Raw genomic sequence first — 23,610 nt, forward strand, 5'->3', positions numbered from 1 at the left:
AGTCTTTTAAGACCTTTATGAAAGAAATTTTAAACATACAGGGCAAAACACTTACGATTATTTCATTATTAATTTTTGCTTGCCACAAAAAAAAAAAAAAAACACTAATGTAATTATTTCTTAGTGACATACTTTAAATGTGTCAAAACAAGAAAACTCTAGTTATGCAGTATTTCCAACATAATATTTAGTTTTTTTTCTTTAAAATTACACATTTAACATTGTTAAAAGTGTATTTATTGTGGAGGCAATTACATTAATAAACACACACATGTTGGCTTTTAGTCCAAATTGATTTGAGTATAACTTTTATTCAACCTAATGCATTTCTGTTATTATCACGAGGAACTGTGTAATTGTTTTTAGTTTTCTTTCCCTGATTTTATTAAGATGGATTGCTGGTAATTGGATGGATGTTGGCCCGATTGGGTAGCTTTACTTGAACTGGGGAAAATAAAGACCAGTTTAAAATTGTTAAAGACATACAACACAATATTTAAGTGAATTTAAGGCCTAAAATTGTGTTTATGAAATTTAAGACTTTTTCAAGAAATATAAAATAATATATTAATAGTATTCAATTATTATTAAAGATGAAGACAATGCAGTGCTATTTTACATTTAATTTTATTTATGCACCTGAATACAGTTAAACTCTGTGCAGAAAACCATAAAGCACGGTTTATTTTACTTTATAATTTGCTTCATTGTTTTTATGACTGTAGTTTGTTTATTAAAAGTATATCATAAATTGCATAAAAATACAGTGTTCAGCATATACAAGGTCCCCCTTCATAAAACTTTTAAATGCATATTTTTAATACAAGCTGTACAATATTATATTTGGACATATGCATTAGATTAGTCAGTCATGAAGCCAAATCTGGAGCTTATCTAACAAAATAACTCACAATAGCGGTCCAAAAACTAGCACACCCTCATTTATGTTGTAGATAAATATTAAATACAAAAAAATAATAATAATAAAAATAAGAGGAAAAAAAGCAGCAAAAAAATTGGAAAAAAAGTTTAAATTTTAAGTTGTAATGTTTATGCAATATTTTGCTTGAATTTAATTGTATTATCTTTCCATTTCTAAATAAGTTTGGTAACTAAAATATTATTTTAATCAATAAATCTGTTTTGTTTAAATGTGCTAAAATACACTACTTATATTCACTGAGAAATGGATACAAATATTCGCTTTCAAAATGAGGTGTACTACAATTATGCTGAGCACTGTATATTCATATTACATTCCACTGCAAAATCATCCCAATCTAAACGATTGACTTTCCAAATAGAGCTTATGTGGTGAAAATGTAGTTATATCACAATATATCACAGAGAAAGAAAAATTGCAATGTTAAATGTATCCAATATCGTGCAGCCCCAATGCAAAACCATATAAACTGAGAACTGAATCATTAAATGGCTACCAACACCACAGCTGAAGCTCTTCATAATAATCACCAAAAAGCTCCAGCTGTCGAGAGCAGCGCTCTTACATCAATGAAACATTAAGAAAAACACGACTGTTTATCAAACAGAGGACGGCTTTTATTTCAAATCCACCACGGAGACCGAAAGCACTGAGTAATGTTAACAGAAGATCACAGCGTTACAGTAATATCACCACAAAGCGAGATGTCTACAAGGAAAAGCAAGCGATCGAGTCTCCAGTGCATCGTACAGCACAACCGAGCGGTGCAGCGTATCGAGATCAATAAAGAAAAACCACATGATCTAAACATGCAGCATGAGCTATCTTACAACGTGAGGGACAGTTCGAGCACAGTAATGCAATAAACGCATCGCTAGAAGCTGCTTCCTGCATGTTCTATCGTTATCTACACTTTAAAATCAGAATTATAATGGTGGACGTTTTGTATTTGAGCAAATTAGGAGTTTAATTTACACTGTATAATTTAACTTATTTAGTAAATAGTGGTATCGTTAAGGGAAGGACTAATTTGGATGTTACATTTGCTGGGAAACTCCGAGTATGTACACTTTTAGCAGACGATTTTCAGAAAAACGGCCCACCACACAGTGTGTTGGTCCACAAGGGACACCCGAACATCTTTGAGATTACACGACGAGATGGGAGGAACAGAAATGATTGCAGCATGAACGCACATGCACAAAACGGGGAAAATATATAGCCAAAATAAAAAACAAAAACGTAAAAAAGAAATGATAAAATTACAGTTAAATCTAAGGCACAAGTGCATGGATCTCCTTATTGCACTTTTTAAACGAAGATCAAATTAATGTCAGCCACCGAATGACTGAGCTCTTCAAATCACCTCCCACCACCTGAAGCAAACCGAAAAAATAAACGAAAATGCTGATAAACTGGTGCTTTAAACCGGTTTCCCAACCCTGTTCCTGAAGGCACACCAACAGTACACATTAAACCTCTGTCTAATCAAAACACGTCTGAATCCACTCATCCAAACAACCTGAAGGTAATGGATCAGATGAGGGAGACATCCAAAATATGAGCTGTTGGTGTGTCTTCAGGAACATTGTTGGGAAACACTGCTATAAACGACATGTTTTATCATACAGTCCAACACCGGAACAAAGAGGATGCACTTTGAGTTACAGAAACAGACTATGGCTTAGAAGCAGGGTTTTCCCCAGGTTTATCTTCATCTTTGTGCTCTGAGCCTCCCTCAATCTCTCCCTCTTCCATGTTGCCCTGGAACATGTCGTGGGTCCACTTTGGGCTGCCACCACTCTTTCGAACCATGAAGGTGCCTCTGGCACGTGGAAAATTCCCTCTTCCGCGTCCCCTTGTGTCCAGCCACTTCATCTCCCCCTCCTTGTCCCGGTCGTCGTGCTGCAGTGGGATGAGAGAGAGAGGGAAATTGAAACTCTCCTACTGGCCACCATGCAGCTTATTCTGTCCCATAATTGCTCACTTATTCAGGACAAGCGAAGCAACCCACCACCAGTTTTTACATGCCGTTTAAGAGGGGAGATGAATGCTAGCACACCTGGAAGTATTTTCGACTTTTGGGGGTGTATTCAGGGTCCCACTCCTCATCTGGGGGACGCGGGGGGCCACCCATATTCGGGGGGTTGATGTTGGGGTTGTTGCCTGGGTAATTTCCACGGTTCCATCCTCTTCCTCTCATTCTGGGCTGAAAACAGATGATATGAGAATACAAGACAGATAAATGGGAGGAAAACAATCATGCATTGCAAATGTGTTTAAACGACATCGAGGCAAATGTTGCATGAATTAACCACAATTGAAGTACAATTATAGTACACTATCCAGCATAAAAATGCATGATGCATATTTTTTTGACCATTAGAGGTGACTGACGAATCAGAGAACGATACACAATTTAAAACGGAGGCATGGCAATCCACAACGGCTCTCTGATTGGTCTGACACAACACCAGCATCAACTAATTAAAAATGGAGTCTTCGGTGCTTTTAAAAGGTTGTTGCTAGATCTGATAGGTTTGCGGCCGGAAGTTGGCGAGAATTATTTCTATTATTTATTAATTTCCCATTTATTGTATTTTATTAACATCTGCCCCTGCTCCTGCTCCAACCCTAAACCCAACAGTCACAGTAAGGTAAAAACTGTAGTTTTACAGAGCATTATTTACGTTGTCTAATAAACTACCCAATAATTGTATTTTTAACGCCTACATTCACCTCCACAGTCACAGTACTGTAAAAATATTATTGTTATACAGCGTCATAAAAATATACTATATATATATATATTTTTTTTTTTTTTATTTGAGTTTTTTGCATTTACAATTTAAAGCATTACATTACCCCTACCCTACTACGGCATTGAAAGAGAAGAAATTGCAGAAAAAAAAAAATATATACAGATATATATATATATATATATATATATATATATATATATATATATATATATATATATATATCTCTCAGAGTCTCAGTATGTATTATATATCTCATGTTAAATGAACATATGGACTGAACAAATATGGTACACTCTGGAATATACTTTATTTTCACTTTGTGGCCCTGATTTGACAAGGTGCCGTAAACACTCAAGTTCCCTTGTCAAATCAAGGTCACAATGTGAAACATGCAGAAACATGAAGTGCAAAGTGAAAACAGCATGGCAAACTCACTGCTGCCTAAAAAAGCTAATTCAAACGAGGTAATGCTATAAAAATGTTATGCAAATTGTTTTTTTTTTTGCACTGCTTGATTTTTATTTGCAGTTCTTTGCAAATTTTTTTTTTTTCAGAACTTAATTTTCTGTTTGCAGATCTTTATTATTGTAGGCAAAATTAAATTTTTTTCCCCTCAAAAATGTATTTTGGTTTTAGTATTTTTGGAGATTTGCATTCATTTATTTATTTTTGCTTAATACTTTATTTTTTGTTTGCAAAACTTTCTTTTATTTTGCAAGTATATGTGGTCCGAGATTAACTTTGTAATTTCTAATGTTCAAACTGTTTGAATTCAATTGAGATCCTGCAGATTCACACATTCTGATATTGATGCTAAAAGGATATCGTGCAGCCCCATCACAGGTAAAATTTCAACCAAAAAAGGTTGCATTTTAAAGCCCTGTGGAGCCATCCATTATTCCACGCTCCGTGAAGAAACGAATTCCATCTCCAACTCATTAATAATCAGTAAGTGTTTTCAGCTGGATAAGAAATGGTTAAGTACTTACAAAGCCCCGGTCATAACCTCCACGACCCCTGTCATATCCTCCTCGATCATATCCGCCTCTGTCCCTCTCGTAACCCCTCTCCATGTAGCCCTCATAGTCCCGAGGGCCGCGCTCCATGGGCCCGGGGTAGTCCCGTGACCCCAGGCGGGCCTTGTTAAAGCCTCCCTCCATGTGCTCCTCAGAGTACTCCTTCCCTCTGTACGGACGCGGGGAGGGAGAGGAGGACGAAGAGGAGGAGGAGGAAGGAGAGCGCTCTCGTTTCTTTTTGCTTTTCCTTTAGAATGAGAAAAAAAAACAAAGTATTAAAAAAATGACCAAATCAATGACTGAAGAAATAATCTGAGTGCAAAGTAAACTCTGCAATCTAAAAGGATGTATCAAAAGTGCTCAGTATACACTACATTTAAAACAATACATTTGTATTTAAAAGTTTCCATTTTTATTTGAAAGACCGTAATTGTGCGTTTACATCAGATGCCAAGTCAAGGCAAAGACACGAACAGACATCCCGAGGTGCAATTTGCGCGAATGATGCTATTTACAACAATTAATCCGCATGAGTTGAGCATTTTAAACGAAAACTGATCAAGTTGAAAAATCTGAAGTTTAACGGACATTCGCACCTTGTTAACCAATCATAAGCTGGCTTGTGTAGGGGCACGATTATGACGTTGTGCCTGTTGTTGGTGTCCAGAGGGTAAATTTTCTTGCTGACACCGGCTCATCAAATGGCCCATTTACACTAAATGGTACAGTACGGTACGAGTCCCCTTTATCAGGCTTGAGTTTCCACTGCCAAAAGGGTACCACTGGTGGGGGCGTGATGAACGACAAAGCTTCAGTCGACGTCATTCTCGCTTGAGTTAACGTTAAAGCAAAGCTGTACAGGTCGTTTGCATATTATACGAGAAGCACTTCTCACAATGTAGATGCTTCATACACACAAATACTTGTGTATAACTGTTCATTACTAACCTTTCTATGGACATGATTTGATCATAACTGCAGAATTATGACTACAATAGCCTACAGTAATGTCTGCAATTATATGAATTAAATATATAGCCCACGGTCAATGCAAACCTCTCATATGAATCTTTAATCTTCACCAGCAAATGTAACCTCTTGTAAATAAGTATTTCTGTCATTCTGCGTTCATAATAGTCCAAAAGGTGATGATAATAGTTAAACACGGCAGTTGCTAAAAGAATCATTTGTTATTTGATTATAACATATATATTATATATTTATTATATTTATATATATATTTTTTTTTTCTCTTTTTTTTCCTGTAAACCAATAGCATTCAGCTGCGCGTATAGCTCCACTTTTTGGTACTCTTTTGTCATGCTATGTACCCTTTAAAAAGGGTACCCAAAAAGTGGTATTGTACGCTTCACTTTTTGACAATGGAAATGCCCATAAACGCATACCGAACCACTCTGTGAAATCGGGCCAAAACTGGGCTGAGCTCAATCTGAAGCACTGCTGAAAGCTTCTATTATCCTGGTACAGTTTCTGAAAGAAAACTCAGAGCTGGATGCACCTCAGAAAGGATCTAGTGGACTCAGACACGGCACTTAAAGAATATATGCTGCTTTTCAGCCTTCCTAAAACACAACTACTCTCTCAATCAAATCCACGTTAATCATTAAGCAACGAAGTTAGAGTTACCGGGCAGACAGATGCCCCACTCATAATCAAATTTGCATCTATTGTGAAGTGAATGACACGTGAAAAGAGTAAACTAAAAATGTTAAAAAATGTCTATTTACACGCGAAAAGCGCGATCTGTGCTGTGTCTGGTGTGAACAGCTAAGAGTTTAAAGATGGGCAAGGCTTAAGGCTTTGAGTCTGCTTACATTAAATGACGCTTCAGAGAAGTTGTTAGATATGAATGAGACAAAAAAACATTTTTCCATGGACAATAAAATTTGATTTAATTTTGGTGTGATACTTCACAATATTAAAACAACATTGTGTTTTGCAAAAGTTTGGATAACGTGTTTCATATTTTAGAAAATTACTTGCAGTGTTATAAATTTTCAAATAAAAAAAAATAAATAAATAAAATAAATTTCCTATGATATTAAAGCACACTGAAGAAAAACCAAGTATCTAAAACTGTAAATCAAGTCTAGATTCATCTGATTTTGAACAGCAGACAGAAAAAGAATGAGATAATTAAAATGAAAGAAGATTATCAAGCAGAATTTGAGAAATGATGCAATGCCACCTTTCTAATTCTGTAATCAAGGATTGTTTAAAATATGAATACAGTTTTTCTCTGTGAATGAAAACAGACATGTTATATCAAGATTTAGACAACAAATCATTGCAGTCCAGACAACGAGCACAAGACTACATAGCTCAGAATTCAGCAACTGTTCAAATATTATTCATCAGTAAAAATCAAAGACTTGAACATACTTGGATTTCTTTTGTTTGGAGGATCTTTCGGGGGAGAGTTCATGGCTGGGTGTGCGTGAGCCAGCTGAACTCTTTCCCCCTTCTCGTTTAGGATCCTTTTTACGGCGCTCAATAGCCAAACGGAGGTCCAATGAGTCGCCTTCATGCCTTTTGCCATGATCCTGCAGAGACACAACAATATCCAAAAATATTAGCACAGCAATAGTGTAAACAACTATAAATTCCTTTGTTTCATCTTAAGGAAATAAACCAGTATGACATTAATTTAAGCAATATTTTGTTTAGCAGAATCTGTACAATGACTTTTACCAAACAATAAAACTTTGATTTATTTGTTTGGATGCAATTTAGCCTTCATGCTCATTTGGTTTTACTGCAGAGAAAGAACATGTAGCAGATTCTGATAAACAACTGTGGTTACAGTAAGAGAAAATGAGAGTCTTTGTGCAAACCTACAATAAATTAATAATTAACATGATTAATTTAGTGTTACCCTAAGCATTTCTCACACTGAAATGGCAGACAGTTATGACAATAAAAAGGAAAATCCAGCTGAAAAACTCCATCTATTGGCCATCTTAAGGAACAGCCTCAAATGCAATAGTCACCCTCTATTACTTTAGTGTTGGGTAAGATTAAATGAAACCACTGAAATGTGTACAATTTTAGGAGGAAATGTGATAAAATAATTTATAGGACGCCCACTGAAAATGTGACAAATCTATGAACACGTAAGAATCTGTGAAAAATAAAAGAATCAAAACTAAAACAAAAACGGACAGATCTCATGGGAAAGCAGCATGCTCCATGCTTTCCCAAAACTGATCAGTACTGAGGCTCACTTTTTTTATAAACACATTTTTGATGAGATATACTTACTATTGCATTGGTTAGCGGTCCATTGAAAGGCTTGGACACAGGATCAATTGTCACTTCCTTTTGATTAGCCATTTTGTTTGGGCAAGTATGTACCCACGATTAATCATACGACAAATGCTGGAGGGTGAGAGCGTAACGCTCAGTAATACAAGACTGAGATTGGGGTTCTTGTGCATTAGCATTATACACCTCATAGCACATTTCTGCTGTTTCAGCTGGTACACATTTGGGCAGGAATTTCAGATTTGAAAACGCTCTGTGTCACCTTGTAGCCGCTCTCTTCGAAATCCTCAAACATCTGAGAGTGCTTCTTAAAAGCACTGGGAGACACATCGATTCGCCTGTGGAAGTAAATGGAAAGAAGTATTAAAAAAGGAAAAACAAGGCATTAAACTATAATAATTCATTTGAAGATGCATAAGCACAAATTCACATACCTGTGGATCTCAGGACTCTTTTTTGGCTTCATCATTTCGACCTCTGCCGCTTTTCTTTGGTATATTCCAAAACGCTCATTCAGAGTCATCCCAGATGACTTGAAATGTTGAGCTACATTCAGAGAGAAGAAAAAAAACGTCTTACATGCCATCACATTAAAATATTCAAAACTAAAACCAAAGTCTTTACAAAGAAAAATGGTCCCATGACTGCACCCTGAGGGGCTCCTCAAAACACAAAGTGCAGCATTAATGATGAATAGCTTAAAACTATCAGATTAGACTGGATTTACCTTTAATGTGATGTACTATGGTCACTATGTGTTGAGCAAACAGCTCTGAAGGGCTTCTGCGAAGCTGAGCAGACTGAATATGCTGGAAGATTGAGCGAAAGTCATCCTGATCTTTTTTACCAGGGTGCACAAGATCCCGTGACAAACGCCTCTCTTTAGTTAATGCACCTGACGAGCTGAGGAAAAACAGCGAGTCATACATTCGTACAGATCTTTCATAAATAATAATAATAATTTTTATAAAAGTCTGCAGTAAATGTGACTTCACATACCCTTCTCCATCACCAGTAAATGCCTTGATACTAAAATTAAACTGTGGCTCTTTCTTGGCTGAAGATTTAACTGGTGGTGAAGCCTCTCTTACAACTGGAAACAGTGGCCTGCCTCCAGATGACGGCGGAGAAGATGGACTGCAACTGATCCTACTTTTTTTCTTTTCTTTCTTCTTGGCGGCCTTCTCTTCTTTTCTGGACGCATGTTTCCGACTGCGATAAAGTTCCTCATCCAGTTCCTCTTCGACATCTTCATCCCTCCTTGATGATTCTTTGCTGGACAGATAAACGGAGTCGTCCCATTTCCCGAAGCGCTCTTCAGTTAAGTCCCGCATCGTGACAAGGGTTTTTTCTTTATACTTTGTCTCCTCCTCAGCCTTCCTCTCCTTCAGTTCCTGCCGATACTCCTCTTCTTCAGGATCCAAAAACGGAAGAACTTTGTCAGTCTTTGAACCATCATAGGGAGAATCGGATGTGTTAAATGTGCTTCTTGACTTACTGCCACTCTTCTCGTTGTCAGCTTCGCCCAAGCTTAAAGATTCCCCCCTGCCATTATCCCTGTCTGAAGGCTTTTTCTTTTCTGCCAAAAACCTGAGGTGAACATCACACATTTATCAGATTTTTGCATATAGTAACAAGCAGATTGTATTTGAAAACATTTACATTTTCAAACCAGTTGCCAACAAGACAGCAAGATAAAAAGGGTTACTTACAACAACAAAAAACAGTTAAAACATGCGCAAACTAATGGCTCAACTTTTCAGCAATGCAGACACGACTAACCAAGGTGTTTTTTTTTCCATACTTACATCATTAAAAATCTCCTAAATTATGGGATTGCAAACAACCTCATAGCACAGGTAAAGGCCCATTTGTGACATTTGAGTTTTGAAATTAGTTGGCTTCCATTATAAGCTCTATTCTTCCAAGGATCTGTGTTGCTGTACAAGGACTAAACACATTTGAGAGAATGATGATTGATTAAAAACGGCCTGGAGGAGAAAAGAAAGAGAGGGAAAACATCCACAAAGCAATGTTAAAAGCAAAAAGACATACTTCTTGAAAGCCGTCGAGATGGAGGCAGACTTGTCTTCCGTCTTCATGTCTTCCTTTGAGAAGAAGCCAAAGCCAGTTGAGGTTGACGTCTTTGCTGGTGGACTTTTACTAGCAGGGCCGATGCTTCGCCAGAGTGAACCACCATTGCCGGAATTTCCAGAAAGTGACACTTTGATGTCTGATGGACCAGCAGATGCAGCAGTGCGTTTGGGACTGGCATCGTAGTCTGTCATGCCTTCCCACTTGCCGGACTCCTCTGGGGGGCTTCCTGTAGGTTTGGATGCTTCTTTAGCAGCTCCCTTGCTCTCACCTGGTGATCCCCTGTCTTTGCCATCTTTAGAATGGGGTCGCCCGGTGCTGGAGTTGCGTGGACGTGGAGATCGGGAGTGGGAGGAAGAGCTGGAGCGTCTGGAACGGCCAGAAGATGATCTATTGGAATGGCGAGAGCGGCTCCGGCTTGGTGACCGTTTTCGTGGTGAGTGGGAACGAGAGCGCCCTCTTCTAGGGCTGTACGAGTGGTCGTACGGCTGCTGTTGGTCTCTATGGCCGTGCCAGTTGTTGGAACGGTAACCATAGTTGCTACCACCCCTGTGATAGTTACCTCGTGGGAAGAATCCACGCCCTCTACCCCGGTTGTACTGAAAAGGTCTCCGGTAGCCACGAAAACCGCGGTTGTACCCACGATTGCCCTGGAAATCTCTAGAAGGATAGTTCCTCTCCCTGCTATGTGAACGGGATCTTGATCTAGAACTTGAATGAAAGAGGAGCGAAATGCAAAGCACAGAGAGAGGATTGCAGTTAGACAAGAGAGGGAGAGAGAGAAGAGACAAAGATGCAGTTAGGATTTATGACCACTTGATGGCGCAACAAAATCAATATTTCACACAGATGGCACAACTTCCTTCCTGGGTTTTTGCAAATGAGCAAGTGCTTTTGATGAGCGGTAAACAACTTCCTGCTAATTTTGTAACATGCAACCCTTTTCTCACTGAATAAAAGACTACATATCCAACTTCAGAAGCTATGCAAGAAGTTCCTACACAGTAATGTGAATTGATTACCTAAATGTGGCAATGCCTCAAGACATTTCTTGGCTTTACCAAAGACACTAAAGCTCAAATGTAGCATTTACTAAACCAACATGAAAATGACTTACCGTCTGTGCTTTTTCATTGGAATATGGATTTAGAAAAACAATTACTGATCAAAGTTGAAAGTTCTCGATTGTGGGAGAGACATGGTTAGCCACATGCAGTGGAAATTGTACAGTCACATTAAACAAAAGGAAACTGTTTTAACGTTCACAGGACGTGTGCAAAAAAAGAGGCGGGCTTTTAAACGAGAAGTACATAAGAGGAAAGGCAACCTTCAAAAAAAACATGGCATCTCATCTCTGTGGTTTCTATTCGAGTATTCAATGACTGCTAAGTCATCTGCGGGATAAACCTTAGAGCAGTGGTTCTCGAATGTTTTTCCACCAAGTACCACCTCAGAAAACAATGGTCTCTCCAAGTACCACCGTAATGACCAGTATTAAAATACAGCAGCGTAGTGGGCCTAATTAAGCAGCTACAGCTCTGCACAGCTCAAAAACTAGCCAGTTTAATATTATTATGAATATTTATTAGTCAAGCCACTTTAAACATTCTAAATAGTTTAAACATTAACATTGTACTGTGCTTACAGGTAAAAATAGATGTCAACGTTTAAATTGAAATGTGCTTTTAAAATGTAAATTAATACAACACTGTTTATAAAAAGTAAAAAGAAAACTGCTGTACTTAGATGTTAAGTATTATCATATAGTAGCCTATTTATCAAAACCTGGAAATATTCCTTGGACCTCATAAATATAGGCTATATGTCATCATATTCATATATAAACTCTCTTAGATAAATTTTGAAATATTATGCATGTATACATGACTTATTTTTATCTTTGAAATCTAAAGATTAACTTGTATTTTAAAAATATCAATTGGATTTACATACTTAAATTAAAAAATAGATCTGCTTACTGCAAGTTAGAGAAGGCTATTTGTGTCAGAAGAGCAAATGATTAAACTATACCTGTCAACATTGGGATATAAAAATGCAGGATACGCCTAACAACTGTTACAAATATGGGGAAGAAATCAGCCTTAAATGATAGAATACATAACATTAGAAAACTGAAAATAAAAGGTTTAGCATATTAAAATTAATTTACTGATCACACCGGTGTTATCAAATGCGTTAAAGGGTTAAAAGCATGTTAATTATTTTTACTTTAACTATTCATTGATTCCTCTGCATACCACCAGAAGGAAGCCAGCATACCACTAGCTGTACATGTACCACAGTTTGAGAACCACTGCCTTAGAGGAACTTCCTTCTTTTTAGAACAGAGTTAAAAATGGCCATCTAAAGCCCCTTTTTTTAGATTTAACAATAAAATGCAAATACAACCATCACTTTATTAGAAAGAATGTGTCAATAATCTATTTAATTTGTTTACCTGTAGCGACGCTTTCTTGACCTCGAGCGAGAGCGACTCCTCGAGTGAGATCGGGAGTAGGTCCTTGATCTGGTTCTAGACCTAGACCTGGACCGGGAGCGAGAAGCAGAATTTGGAGGCTTGGACATCTCTGCGTACCTAGAAAGAGAAAAGAGAAAAATCATACTTAAAACTCCTAAAACTAAGTGCATAACTAACCTTTAATTGATTTAAAAAAACTTAAAATCAAGATTAAAAAAACTAAGCATAGCCAAGTTGGTATAACATCTCTTGTTTGTCTAAAGCAAAATGAACTTGTAATTTTTTATTTATGCAGTGATGACAATCACTAAATGATAATTTCATGCCAACAATAAAATTACAACTTAATGTTACTTATGCCATTCCATTGGGACTAAAATCTATTTGAATTGATTAAAAAGACAAGCTAAGCAAAACTGTCAATATTTAATTATTTAAATCCAACAGGCCAAGCAAGTATTTTAATTTAAAAGGATTATAACTTTTTTTTCACAAAAAGGCAGCAAAGATATTAAATTAATCTATGGAATTTATTTAGCATTATTATTTCACCTGAGATCTAGATAATCTATTTAAATCTGTGTAATAGATATCATCTACATTTCTTCCAACACACTAACTACATGTAAGACTACCTAACAAAGACTAATGCTGTCTCTCCAGTGTAATACAGCAGTTTTAATCAAGGTCAGCTGAACAAAATCCAATTTACGGTAACTGATGCAATGACAAAACATTATTTGTCTTCAAACACTGCACTTTATTTCTAAACTGATAAACATTTATGGTCAAAGTGTGTTTTTGTTCTACCTTGATCCTTAGTGGATGAACTGTTTACACTATGTGGATCACATTAATCAAACATTAACAGAAAACCACCCGAAAAGTATGCAGCAAATTAGGACAAAGACCTGCCAATCTAACTTGATTCAATCTTTCAGATCCTTCAACATACAAAACACACTTCCTTTTTATTTTCATGCAACATTTGCAGAAGTAGTTTGCAATACAGAAGTGATCCATTCAGCTCTCTCTGCAAAAAACACAATAGACAGCAGTGCAGTTTCTGACAGGAATATACTGCAATTATTACTCTATGAAGGCTAGTTTCACATTCTGAATATAGTAATATGAGATACAGGAGTTAACTGAAATGATCATTCAGTGTGAGATGCATTTCTTCTAGCTTGAAAGCTGATATGCATTTAGTCAATGTTTTTGCACTGATCAACAAAGCAGGAAGAAAAACAACTGCACAGCAATTTTAACTAACCCTTTAGGGTAAAGACAGTCCAGTTTATCTTGTGCAGCTAGATTCCGATCTATTCCGGAAATTCATGGGCAACGTTTGCATTGACCAAGTCATCAGTACAGAGCACATTTGCATACCCACCCAAGGCTGCATGTAGACTACATAGGAACTCAAAGGGTAGTTTAATAAACATATAACTTAGTTTTATTAAATTATTTTGAAATACTCAAGATGGATATGCAGCAAACTAATAACGAGATGTTTAAAAACACACAAATGTGTGAATAAGCATGCAATTTACTAACGTTAGCTTCAGAAATGGGGAAAATAACCTTTATATTAGCAGTGGGTTAGATGGAAAATCCCAATGCAAAAGCAAGTGAACACAACAGCCATTTTATAGTCAAAACACTTTCGTTTTCGCTTCCATCATGATAAATGAAGAAATAAACACACGAGTTTAGCACAACGCAGCCACATGCTAAACATAATTTGATACATCTTGGAGTGGTGAACATTCAGGTTTGTTTTGTGGCTAAAATGAAGAACATTTAAACATTCGTCAACTTTAAAAAAATCATAATCGAACGTTACCTGAAACAAAATACGTTTTTTTACGAGCAAAGCAACCAAATCACACCTCAAGCCGCCAATTCATACCACCAAACTATCATTGCAAGGATGGTAAAGTCAAATAAAATAGCTAATGTTAGCCGCCATGCTAACACTAGCTTGATTAGCTTGTCGGAAACGCGTGCAAAAGCGAACGCAACAAGAACAAAATAACAAGAAGCAACATTTCAAGAAAAAAGTTCAACTAAGATATTAACAAAATGGCGTTAAATATATAAAACAGACTCACCTGGGGGGCTAGTTCGATATGATTAGCGCGAGCTCACAAGCTGAGGCGCTGCGAGCACGCGACGGAGGAATAACGCGTTTTAAACGCTTTATCCCGAGCAATAATCGTCTGCTTTTGCTTATAGTGTTCTATTTCGCCCTTCTAACCTATGTGAGATAAGTTTTGCAAGGTTTCTCAGTAATGAAGCGGAGAAGTGGCCATTTAGTCGCCTCACAAAACGCAAGAGGCTTCCGAAGCCGTTCAGATCTTCCTGATCAACATGCGCGCGCACACAAGACGGTTTTACACGCCCCTTTCTACCATTCTTCCCATTTTTAACATAAATAAACTCTCTTTCCTTTCTTGAAAATAAATTAATAAAATATTGATCTAGAAATTAAGCTTTGATATGTCTGGTGAGTGTGTATATGGCAAGAATGTTAACATTTAATCTATGAACCATACCAACTGTATTAGTATCTTTTCCATTAAGTAAGTTACACTAAAAGAAATAATCCAGAGCTGATTGATGGATTTACTCATTTTTTTTAAGTTAAGTAGTTGCAAACAATTTATTTGGGCTGAATTTAAACAAATAAATTAAGTTGAACATTTCTAAAATTAATTTATTTGTTTAAATTCAACACGTATAAATTGTTTGCAACAATATTCATTGTTCATTCACTTATTCATTAGCTACAACAGCTTATTCTTTAAGTACCAAAGAGCTAATTCTGTAGTTACAAGAGTATTTTGTAGAATAGTAGCCAACCTATTCATTAGATACGCACAAGTATTCATCATTCAAAACTGGGAGATTTTACCACTTTATTTAGTACTTAATTAATCATTCACTAAAAGCTTTTTATTGTTAGATTATTGTAATTGGTTTCCATAAAAATTTCTCACTGATTACATGTTGTTTTTTTTTTACTAGCATCCAATTACAGCTAGTACATCATTATTACTAGTAATTACTCATTAGCAAGCACTTTTTTAGACACTTTTACTTATCATTAGATATTAATCGAAATGGGAGGCTTTATTTATTTGTTTGTTAATTAACTTATTTTATTTGTTAATATTTATTCCATACTACAGCAGCTATTATTTATTGGATAGTACTCATCTCATTAATCTTAACTATTAAATATATACTAGGCCTTGTTTGTTACATACAAGTAGCTACTAACTATTCAAAATATATGAGTATTCAAAACTTATAAAAATTTTATTAGATTTTTTTTATTATTATGGACATTTTTAACTGAACTTTACTGCAGCATAAGAAAGCTGATCTGAATTGTAAGATAAAAACTGCTACTAGAAATAAACACAAGAGTCTAATAAGTGAATGACTATAATGACTATTACATGAAGTATTATCTAATAATGAATGCCTCTGATTATACAAGCGATGTTTAAAAACATACTAGTCACAAAAGGAATTCATATTAGACTCAAAAGTAAATGGCAAATTAAATTATTAAAATAAGCACTAGTATTTTAATGAATAAGTACATATTTTAACTAATAACTATTAAAATATGTAACGACTAAATGTTTATTTAATACCAGTATTTATTAAATGAGTACTATGTAAACACTAAAAACTAGCATGCAACGAATAAGCACTACAAATATTAGAATATGAAAATAATAGATAAAAAGTACCATTATCAGCAGCATGACAGTGCTATTAGTTTATTTTAAATGTTAAACCAACATATTATAAATTAAATTTGGCCCTTAAATTCATTAACACATCCACTCCTACCTTGTTATGTTCCGATTAAGACGTGTATGTTAAAAAGAGGAAACTGTACTTATAAATTACTCACAACTAGGATCTTCCAAACCTTTATGAGTTTCTATCTTCTGTCGAACAAAAAAGAAGATATTTCGAAGAATGTTGAAAACTTATAACCACTGTCATTCAGGAAAACAAATAATATGGAAGTCAATGGCTACCAGTTTCCAACATTTGTAAAAAAATAAATATTAATTTGTGTTCATTAGAAAAAAGAAACTTAATGTAGATGATAAGTAAAAGTTGAGTAAGTAATTCATTTATAGCTGTAAACTATAACTATAACTATAACTTTAATATATTATATGGCCATGTTTCCCTACTGCACGATCTACACATGGTAAAACAGACACAGCGCCTCCATTTCAAACCACCTGTCAGAAGCTTCTCAGAGTGACAGCTGTAATCACAGGCCAGTTCAGAGAAATCTGGCTAACACCAGTTAGTATTTCACACAACAGAGTGCCAGTGAGCCAGCATGAGCCGGCCTCTCTCAGACATGTCTGCAAAAATACTATTACAATTATTACAACGTTTCTGAAAGTCAGGACCTACAGCATTTTCTATGAGAGGTAATTTCCACAGTGAAAAAAAAGTATACTAGAGGTATAGATTTGATTAAAGATGACATATTATGGCAATTTTTCCAAGATGTAAAATAAGTCTCTGATGAGAGCGTGTATGTGAAGTTTCAGCTCAAAATACCACACAAATAATGTTTTACAACTTTTTGAAGCTGCTCCTTTTAGGCTGTGATCCTAATTGTGTGGTTTTGGTGACTGCCGCTTTAAATTCAAATGAGATTCTAATCTTTTCAAAAAAGGGCGGAGCTACATATGCCTGCGTGTCAGCATAGTGGCAGATTCAAAAACGAAACATTCTATGCTAATATTGGAGGGATTATCACTAGTGGGCGGGGCTTGTCTGATGACATGTACAAAGGGAGAATGTCAATCAAAGTGTTTCTGCAGACTGGTTTTATAAAGTGCGAGTATAAAAAAATTTAATTAATTTTTTTTCAATTAGAGGCTGGTTATATTCACACATTGTTTCCACACACTTGTGTTTCAAAGCCTTATAAAAGTAATTTTTGCATAAGTAATGGTATAGAGCAAAATAAAATCTGTGCCAAAATTTCACAAACAAATCCAGCATTTCGCAAACGAACACAATCTGCTTGGCAAAGAATCACTTGACTTGCAAAATAAACGGCAACCACTCTGCACAAAACAAATGTCAGTAGAAACCCAGTGGTTCTAACAAATAGATGTATTGAGATTTACAAATATGTTGGCGCCAATAGCCTAGTGGTTAGCGCGTCAACATATAGCACGCAGGCGATCGCGGTTACCAAGGTTCGGTTCCCGACTTGAGGTCCCTTGCTGATCCTTCCCCTCTCTCTGCTCCCCATACTTTCATGTCTGTAAATCTCCTGTCATTAAAGGTGAAAACCCATAAAAAATAATTATATATATATATAGACACAGTTGAAGTCAGAATTATTCGCCCCCCTGTTTATTTTTTTCCCCAATTTCTGTTTAACGGAGAGAAGAGTTTTTCAACACATTTCTAATCATAATAGTTTTAATAACTCATTTCTAATAACTAAATTATTTTATCTTTGCCATGATGAGAGTAAATAATATCTGACTAGATATTTTTCAAGATAAACTAGGAAGGTTAGGGTAATGATGCAAATTATTGTATATCGATGGTTTGTTCTGTAGACTATCGAAAAAAAATTAGCTTAAAGGGGCTAATAATTTTGTCCTTAAAATGGTGTTTAAAAAATTAAAAACTGCTTTTATTCTAGCCGAAATAAAACAAATAAGACTTTCTCCAGAAGAAAAAATATTATCAGACATACTGTGACAATGTCTTTGCTCTGTTAAACACCATTTGGGAAATATGTTTTTAAATATGTTTAAAATCAAAGGGGGGCTAATAATTCTGACTTCAACTGTGTGTGTGTGTGTATATATATATATATATATATATATATATATATATATATATATATATATATATATATATATATATATATATATATATATATATATAAAAGAGTATTACAAATACATATCAAATACAAATAAATATATAAATGGCAGATTACATTTGTGTTTGTAATAATAGAAAAAAATACTAGTGAAATAAGTACTAGTATTTAATGAATATAATTTATATCATATTTCATTCATAAATTCAGTGCATCTGGATATATGTATACTGCATGTAGCCCTTGAAAAAATACATCTAGTGCATACAGCTGCATAACTGTCAATTTTCTGACACTTGCACTCGGATTTTCTCACAAATGCAACCTGACAGGTTCCCTCACAAATGCATTCATTCAGATTTTCTCACAAATGCGCTCAGGCAGAATTTCTCACAAATACATTCAGGTAAATTCATTGGCTGCTAATATGATTTCCCTATTTAGAAAACTTGTATAATTATATTTAGAAGGTGAAAGTCTGAATGTGTGAATATAAAGCAATTTTACTAGAGTTTTGTTTTGTTGTACATGTCATTTGCCTGTGCACGAGTTCCAGGAAGTTGTAAACATTTGAACGGATGTATTGTGGTAATCTCACTTTCCTTTTATAGACTGTTCATGTGTCTACTTTTTTAGTTCTCACATTTGTTGCACTGCTAAATAGATAGAAGCCAGGTTATTCTTATTATAGTCTTATGATGCACATAACATTATGTTAATGTGACAGACAGTTCACCCAAAATTAAAAAATTTATTCACCCTAACCAAGTGGTTATAAATCTTTATGAGCTTCTGTTGAACACAAAGGATATCTTTTAAAGGATGTTAGAAACCTGTAGCCATTGACATCAATAAAACAAATACTATGGAAGTCAATAGTTACCGGTTTTCAACATATTTCAAATGATCTTCTTTTGCGTTCCAGCAGAAGAAAGTGAAGTCTGAGTAAAGGTTGACAGAACTTAGTTTTGGGTGGACTATCTCTTGACAATGGCTTCCAATATGATCATCATAGTAAAAGCTTAGAGATTATAGACACACATTCTTCTCCGGCTGTTATTAAGACTGCTGGCAGCTGCTAACACAAAAATAGTCATCTACTATAGGGCCCATGGAAAGTTTCTGGTGCAATGAGTGTCGCAGAGAAAACTAGTAAAGTCAAGACATACCCTCACTGGCCACTTTATTAGGTACACCTGTTCAACTGCTCGTTAACGAAGTGAACGTTAAGAAGATTGGAAAAACGTTTTGATTTCTGCTGCGACATTCGGATGGTAGGATCAGAATTTGGCGACAACAACAAGAAAGCAAGGGATCTATCCTGCCTTGTATCAACGGTTCAGGCTGGTTGTGGTGGTCCATTCCTTAATAACAACAGTGTTAACAACAGCGATAACACACCATGTCATAAAGCGTGAATCATCTCAGACTGGTTTCTTGAACATGACAATGAGTTCACTGTACTCAAAATGGCCTTCACAGTCATCAGATCTCAAAACAATAGAGCACCTTTGGGATGTGGTGAACCGGGAGATTCACATCATGGATGTGCAGCCGACAAATCTGCAGCAGCTGTGTGATGTTATCATGTCAATATGGCGCAAAATCTCTGAGGAATATTTCCAGTACCTTGTTGAATCTATGCCATGAAGGGTTAAGGCAGTTCTGAAGGCAATTAAATAAGGTGTACCTAATAAAGTGGCCGGTGAGTGTAAACAAGACGAAAACATATTCTTAATTTTTTTTCCGGCTGTTAAAAAAAAAAAAAAACACCAAAGTGACCCGAAAGCCAACATGGGAGAGTTAAATGAACGAGAAAATTTGGCCAATTGAAACTCGATTCTGTCCTTCAATTGGCTTGAACTCTGGATCGCTGTAATGTAATCAGTGTGTCAATGAGACCGTCCGGAGTGAATGAAGGATCGCCACACAGCACGACTCTGCAATCCTGCCTGTCACACCAGCAAACTGTTTACATTCCCGAACTGATCTAGAGGGTAACTACATCAAGACATTCAATTCACATTCAGCAAATATTCGTTTTGATGTACAGTTGAAGTCTGAATTATTCACTCCTGACTTATTAGCCCCACTGTATGCTTTTCCCCAATTTCTGTTTAACGGAGAGCAGATTTATTCAACACATTTCTGAACATAATAGTTTTAATAACTCATCTCTAATAATGACACGCCATGAAGATAGTCCATAATATTTGACTAGACATTTCTCAATATTCAGCTTAAAGTGACATTTAAAGGGTTAACTAGGTTATTCAGGCAAGTTAGGGTAATTAGGCAAGTCATTGTATAACAGTGGTCTGTTCTGTAGACTATACAAAAAATATTGCTAATATTGATGGCTAATAACATTGACCTTAAAATGTTTTGAAAAAAATTAAAAACTGTTTTTCTTCTAGCCAAATATATATATATATATATATATATATATATATATATATATATATATATATATATATATATATATATATATATATATATGTATATGTGTATATATATATATGTGTGTGTGTGTGTGTGAAACCATTAAACAAAGCAACTCGTATTCAAGCGAAACGGCTGATGGAAACATGCTGTGAGAGAGACTTTTACAGTCTATGGAGAGAGAGCACATTTAAATACAGAGGTCCAAAATACAACACATACAGAGAGTTTAGATGCAAATAAATGCACCACACACACACACACACACATATTAGCTTATCAACAGCAACCGAAACACCTCCACAACAAACACAGTCAATTCTCAGTTGTCTTTACACCTTGCACTGGCTTTTGGGAAATTGTTCAATGAGGCTTTATAAAAGCCAGATTTATACTGACACAACATACTGTACTGCTGGATGGGAATTAAAAGGTCAAAGATTAAAGGCAAACATGAACTTTGCATCCAGAGCCTCATCAGCCAGTTCAGTTCAGACTTTGGGATCAAATAAAATAAAAATCAGCATTATTTATGGGCTTTTAATATTCTTGTAATATTTATTAAATGCAACACAGCAATATTTCTATGGCGATCTTTATCATTTTAAAACTGATTGCTTCTTCAAGTTAAGCTTTTCATCTAATATTCAATGTTCACTTTTTATTTTAATTGTAGTTTACTGCAGGTATTGGTAATCTTGTTAGGTTTTCTTGCAAGTTATGTTTAATATTGAATTATGTTTATTTATTATATATTTAAATATGATCAGTTTAAAAATAAGATAGGATTTAAATTATTTTATAATAAGATTATAAACAAGTTTGAATCAGATAAAAATAAGTTTTAATCTAATAATCAAATGTGATGTTATTTAGTTTTTATATATATAAATAAATGTATCCATTTCTTAGGGAATATAGGCAATGTGTTTTGATGCATTTAAACAAAACAGATTTACTAAACAGATATATTTATTATGTAAATTTTTATTATATAAATAAACTAATATTTTAGTCCCCAAACATATTTAAGAAATTAAAAGCTAATACAAATATATTCAAGCTAAATATTGCAAAGAATATATTTAAAAAATTCCAACCTACAAAATTTCAACTAAATCTTTCACATTTCTTGCTTCTCTTGATTTTTCCTCATTTTAAAAATCTGTATTTATCACTCTTGTATGACAAAGATCCGGCTTTAGTAGTGAGTAATCTAATGTATATGGACAAATATAATATTGTATATTTTTCTATTAAAAGTATGAATTTAAAAGAAAGATGTGTGAGGTGTGTACTCATATATATATATATATATATATATATATATATATATATATATATATATATATATATATATATATATATATATATAGTTGGATTATTTTTAGCTAATAATATCTAATAATAATATTAATATATAATTATCTAACAATAATTAAAATGTGAAAAGACAATTGTACTTGAAACTGCACACATAAAACAACAACAACAGTAATTTATAGTAAACACAAGTATTTTTAGTGCCATACTATAGTAAAGTGTATTTTACTGTATTACTGTGTTACTCACAACTCTGTTAATCAATGAACTGATAAATTAGTGAACTGATGAACTGTAATAGATACGGTATTCTTTAGTTTTTACTACAGTAAACTGGTTTACTGTAATAGAATTGAACATGTTGTTGAAAACGTATTATTTTTTACTCGCTGCATTTTAAAACATGTATTCACTCATAATTCACTCAAACCTAAACTAAAAATCACAAGCAAATGAAGGGATCATTATAAAAATATTTGATATTTTATGAGTAATTTGCAAACAGTTGTTCTATTACCATAGTATATTACCACAACCGATCAGCTAATGTACTTTACAACTGTATAGTTCAAAAACTCTATAGTATTAACAATGAATTGGTATATTATTTTTTCAAACAAGTAGTATGAATGAATAAATCAATAAGTCGATCATGATTTCATAATATTGGCTTATGATCTACCTGAAATCTTATACAAAGGTCAAATACTATTGGATTTTTCAGTACTTATCTATTAATTTAAGTATATGTCTTAAACTCAGACATTTCTCACCTTGAGAAACACCTGAGGGGAAAACCTAAGGCAAGACTTGAAGCTCTAAAAGATAATATTCATCACATGAAATGCAACCGGAGAGCAGTTTTTGTGGACTCTCTCTGTCACTCATTAGTATCCTGTTCGCTCCTGTCATGCCAAAATTAATATAAGCCCGTCTGGCAGCGTCCACTCCAGCCATAACTCACCTTATATCTGTTATCAAGCATCTAAAAATACAGCTCCTGAGATGAAGAGCATCTGACAGTCAGGGCTAATGATGAAACTTCTGCTCAGACAATGATCTGAGGACAGCAGCGATGTTTACGAGCGAGCTAAATGCTGCATTGTGTAGCTATAGTACACAGACGGCATTGTTACTTCATATGTGCTTAAATATCTCTCTGAAATAACGCAAACACTCTCAAAGTGCGTAAAAGAGTATTAAGAGTTGAGCATGATACGATGTGAATACTAGTTAGCGTCCATAGATATATACGTTAAATGTCGCCTACCCTAATGTTGTCTTTTGGACGGAATGCGTCAACAGATCCGCCATTTTAGTACAGGGTAACGCTCCTTTTAAACGAACTCTCCTTTTAAATGAGC

At 35.0% G+C, this 23,610-nt stretch overlaps 1 protein-coding gene across 13 annotated transcripts; it reads right to left on the reverse strand.

Annotated features, from left to right (window-relative positions):
• Positions 1–1,538: 1,538 nt before the first annotated feature.
• thrap3b (thyroid hormone receptor associated protein 3b) lies at positions 1,539–23,573 on the reverse strand. 13 transcript variants are annotated; one of them, XM_087294302.1, is made up of 13 exons: positions 23,330–23,573; positions 23,211–23,290; positions 12,559–12,696; positions 10,062–10,811; positions 9,505–9,596; positions 9,006–9,417; positions 8,734–8,909; positions 8,441–8,552; positions 8,269–8,344; positions 7,125–7,285; positions 4,695–4,968; positions 3,006–3,152; positions 1,539–2,848 (listed from the first exon to the last, which is right to left on the reverse strand). In XM_087294302.1, exons 3-13 carry the CDS (start codon positions 12,684–12,686, stop codon positions 2,621–2,623), a joined length of 2,556 nt encoding a protein of 851 aa, XP_087150428.1. In that variant the 5' UTR covers positions 12,687–12,696; positions 23,211–23,290; positions 23,330–23,573; the 3' UTR covers positions 1,539–2,620.
• Between the last annotated feature and the right edge of the window lie 37 nt (positions 23,574–23,610).

Source organism: Danio rerio, chromosome 19 (assembly GCF_052040795.2).
Source record: "Danio rerio strain M-AB ecotype USA chromosome 19, GRCz13ab, whole genome shotgun sequence".
Taxonomy (NCBI): Eukaryota; Metazoa; Chordata; class Actinopteri; order Cypriniformes; family Danionidae; genus Danio; species Danio rerio.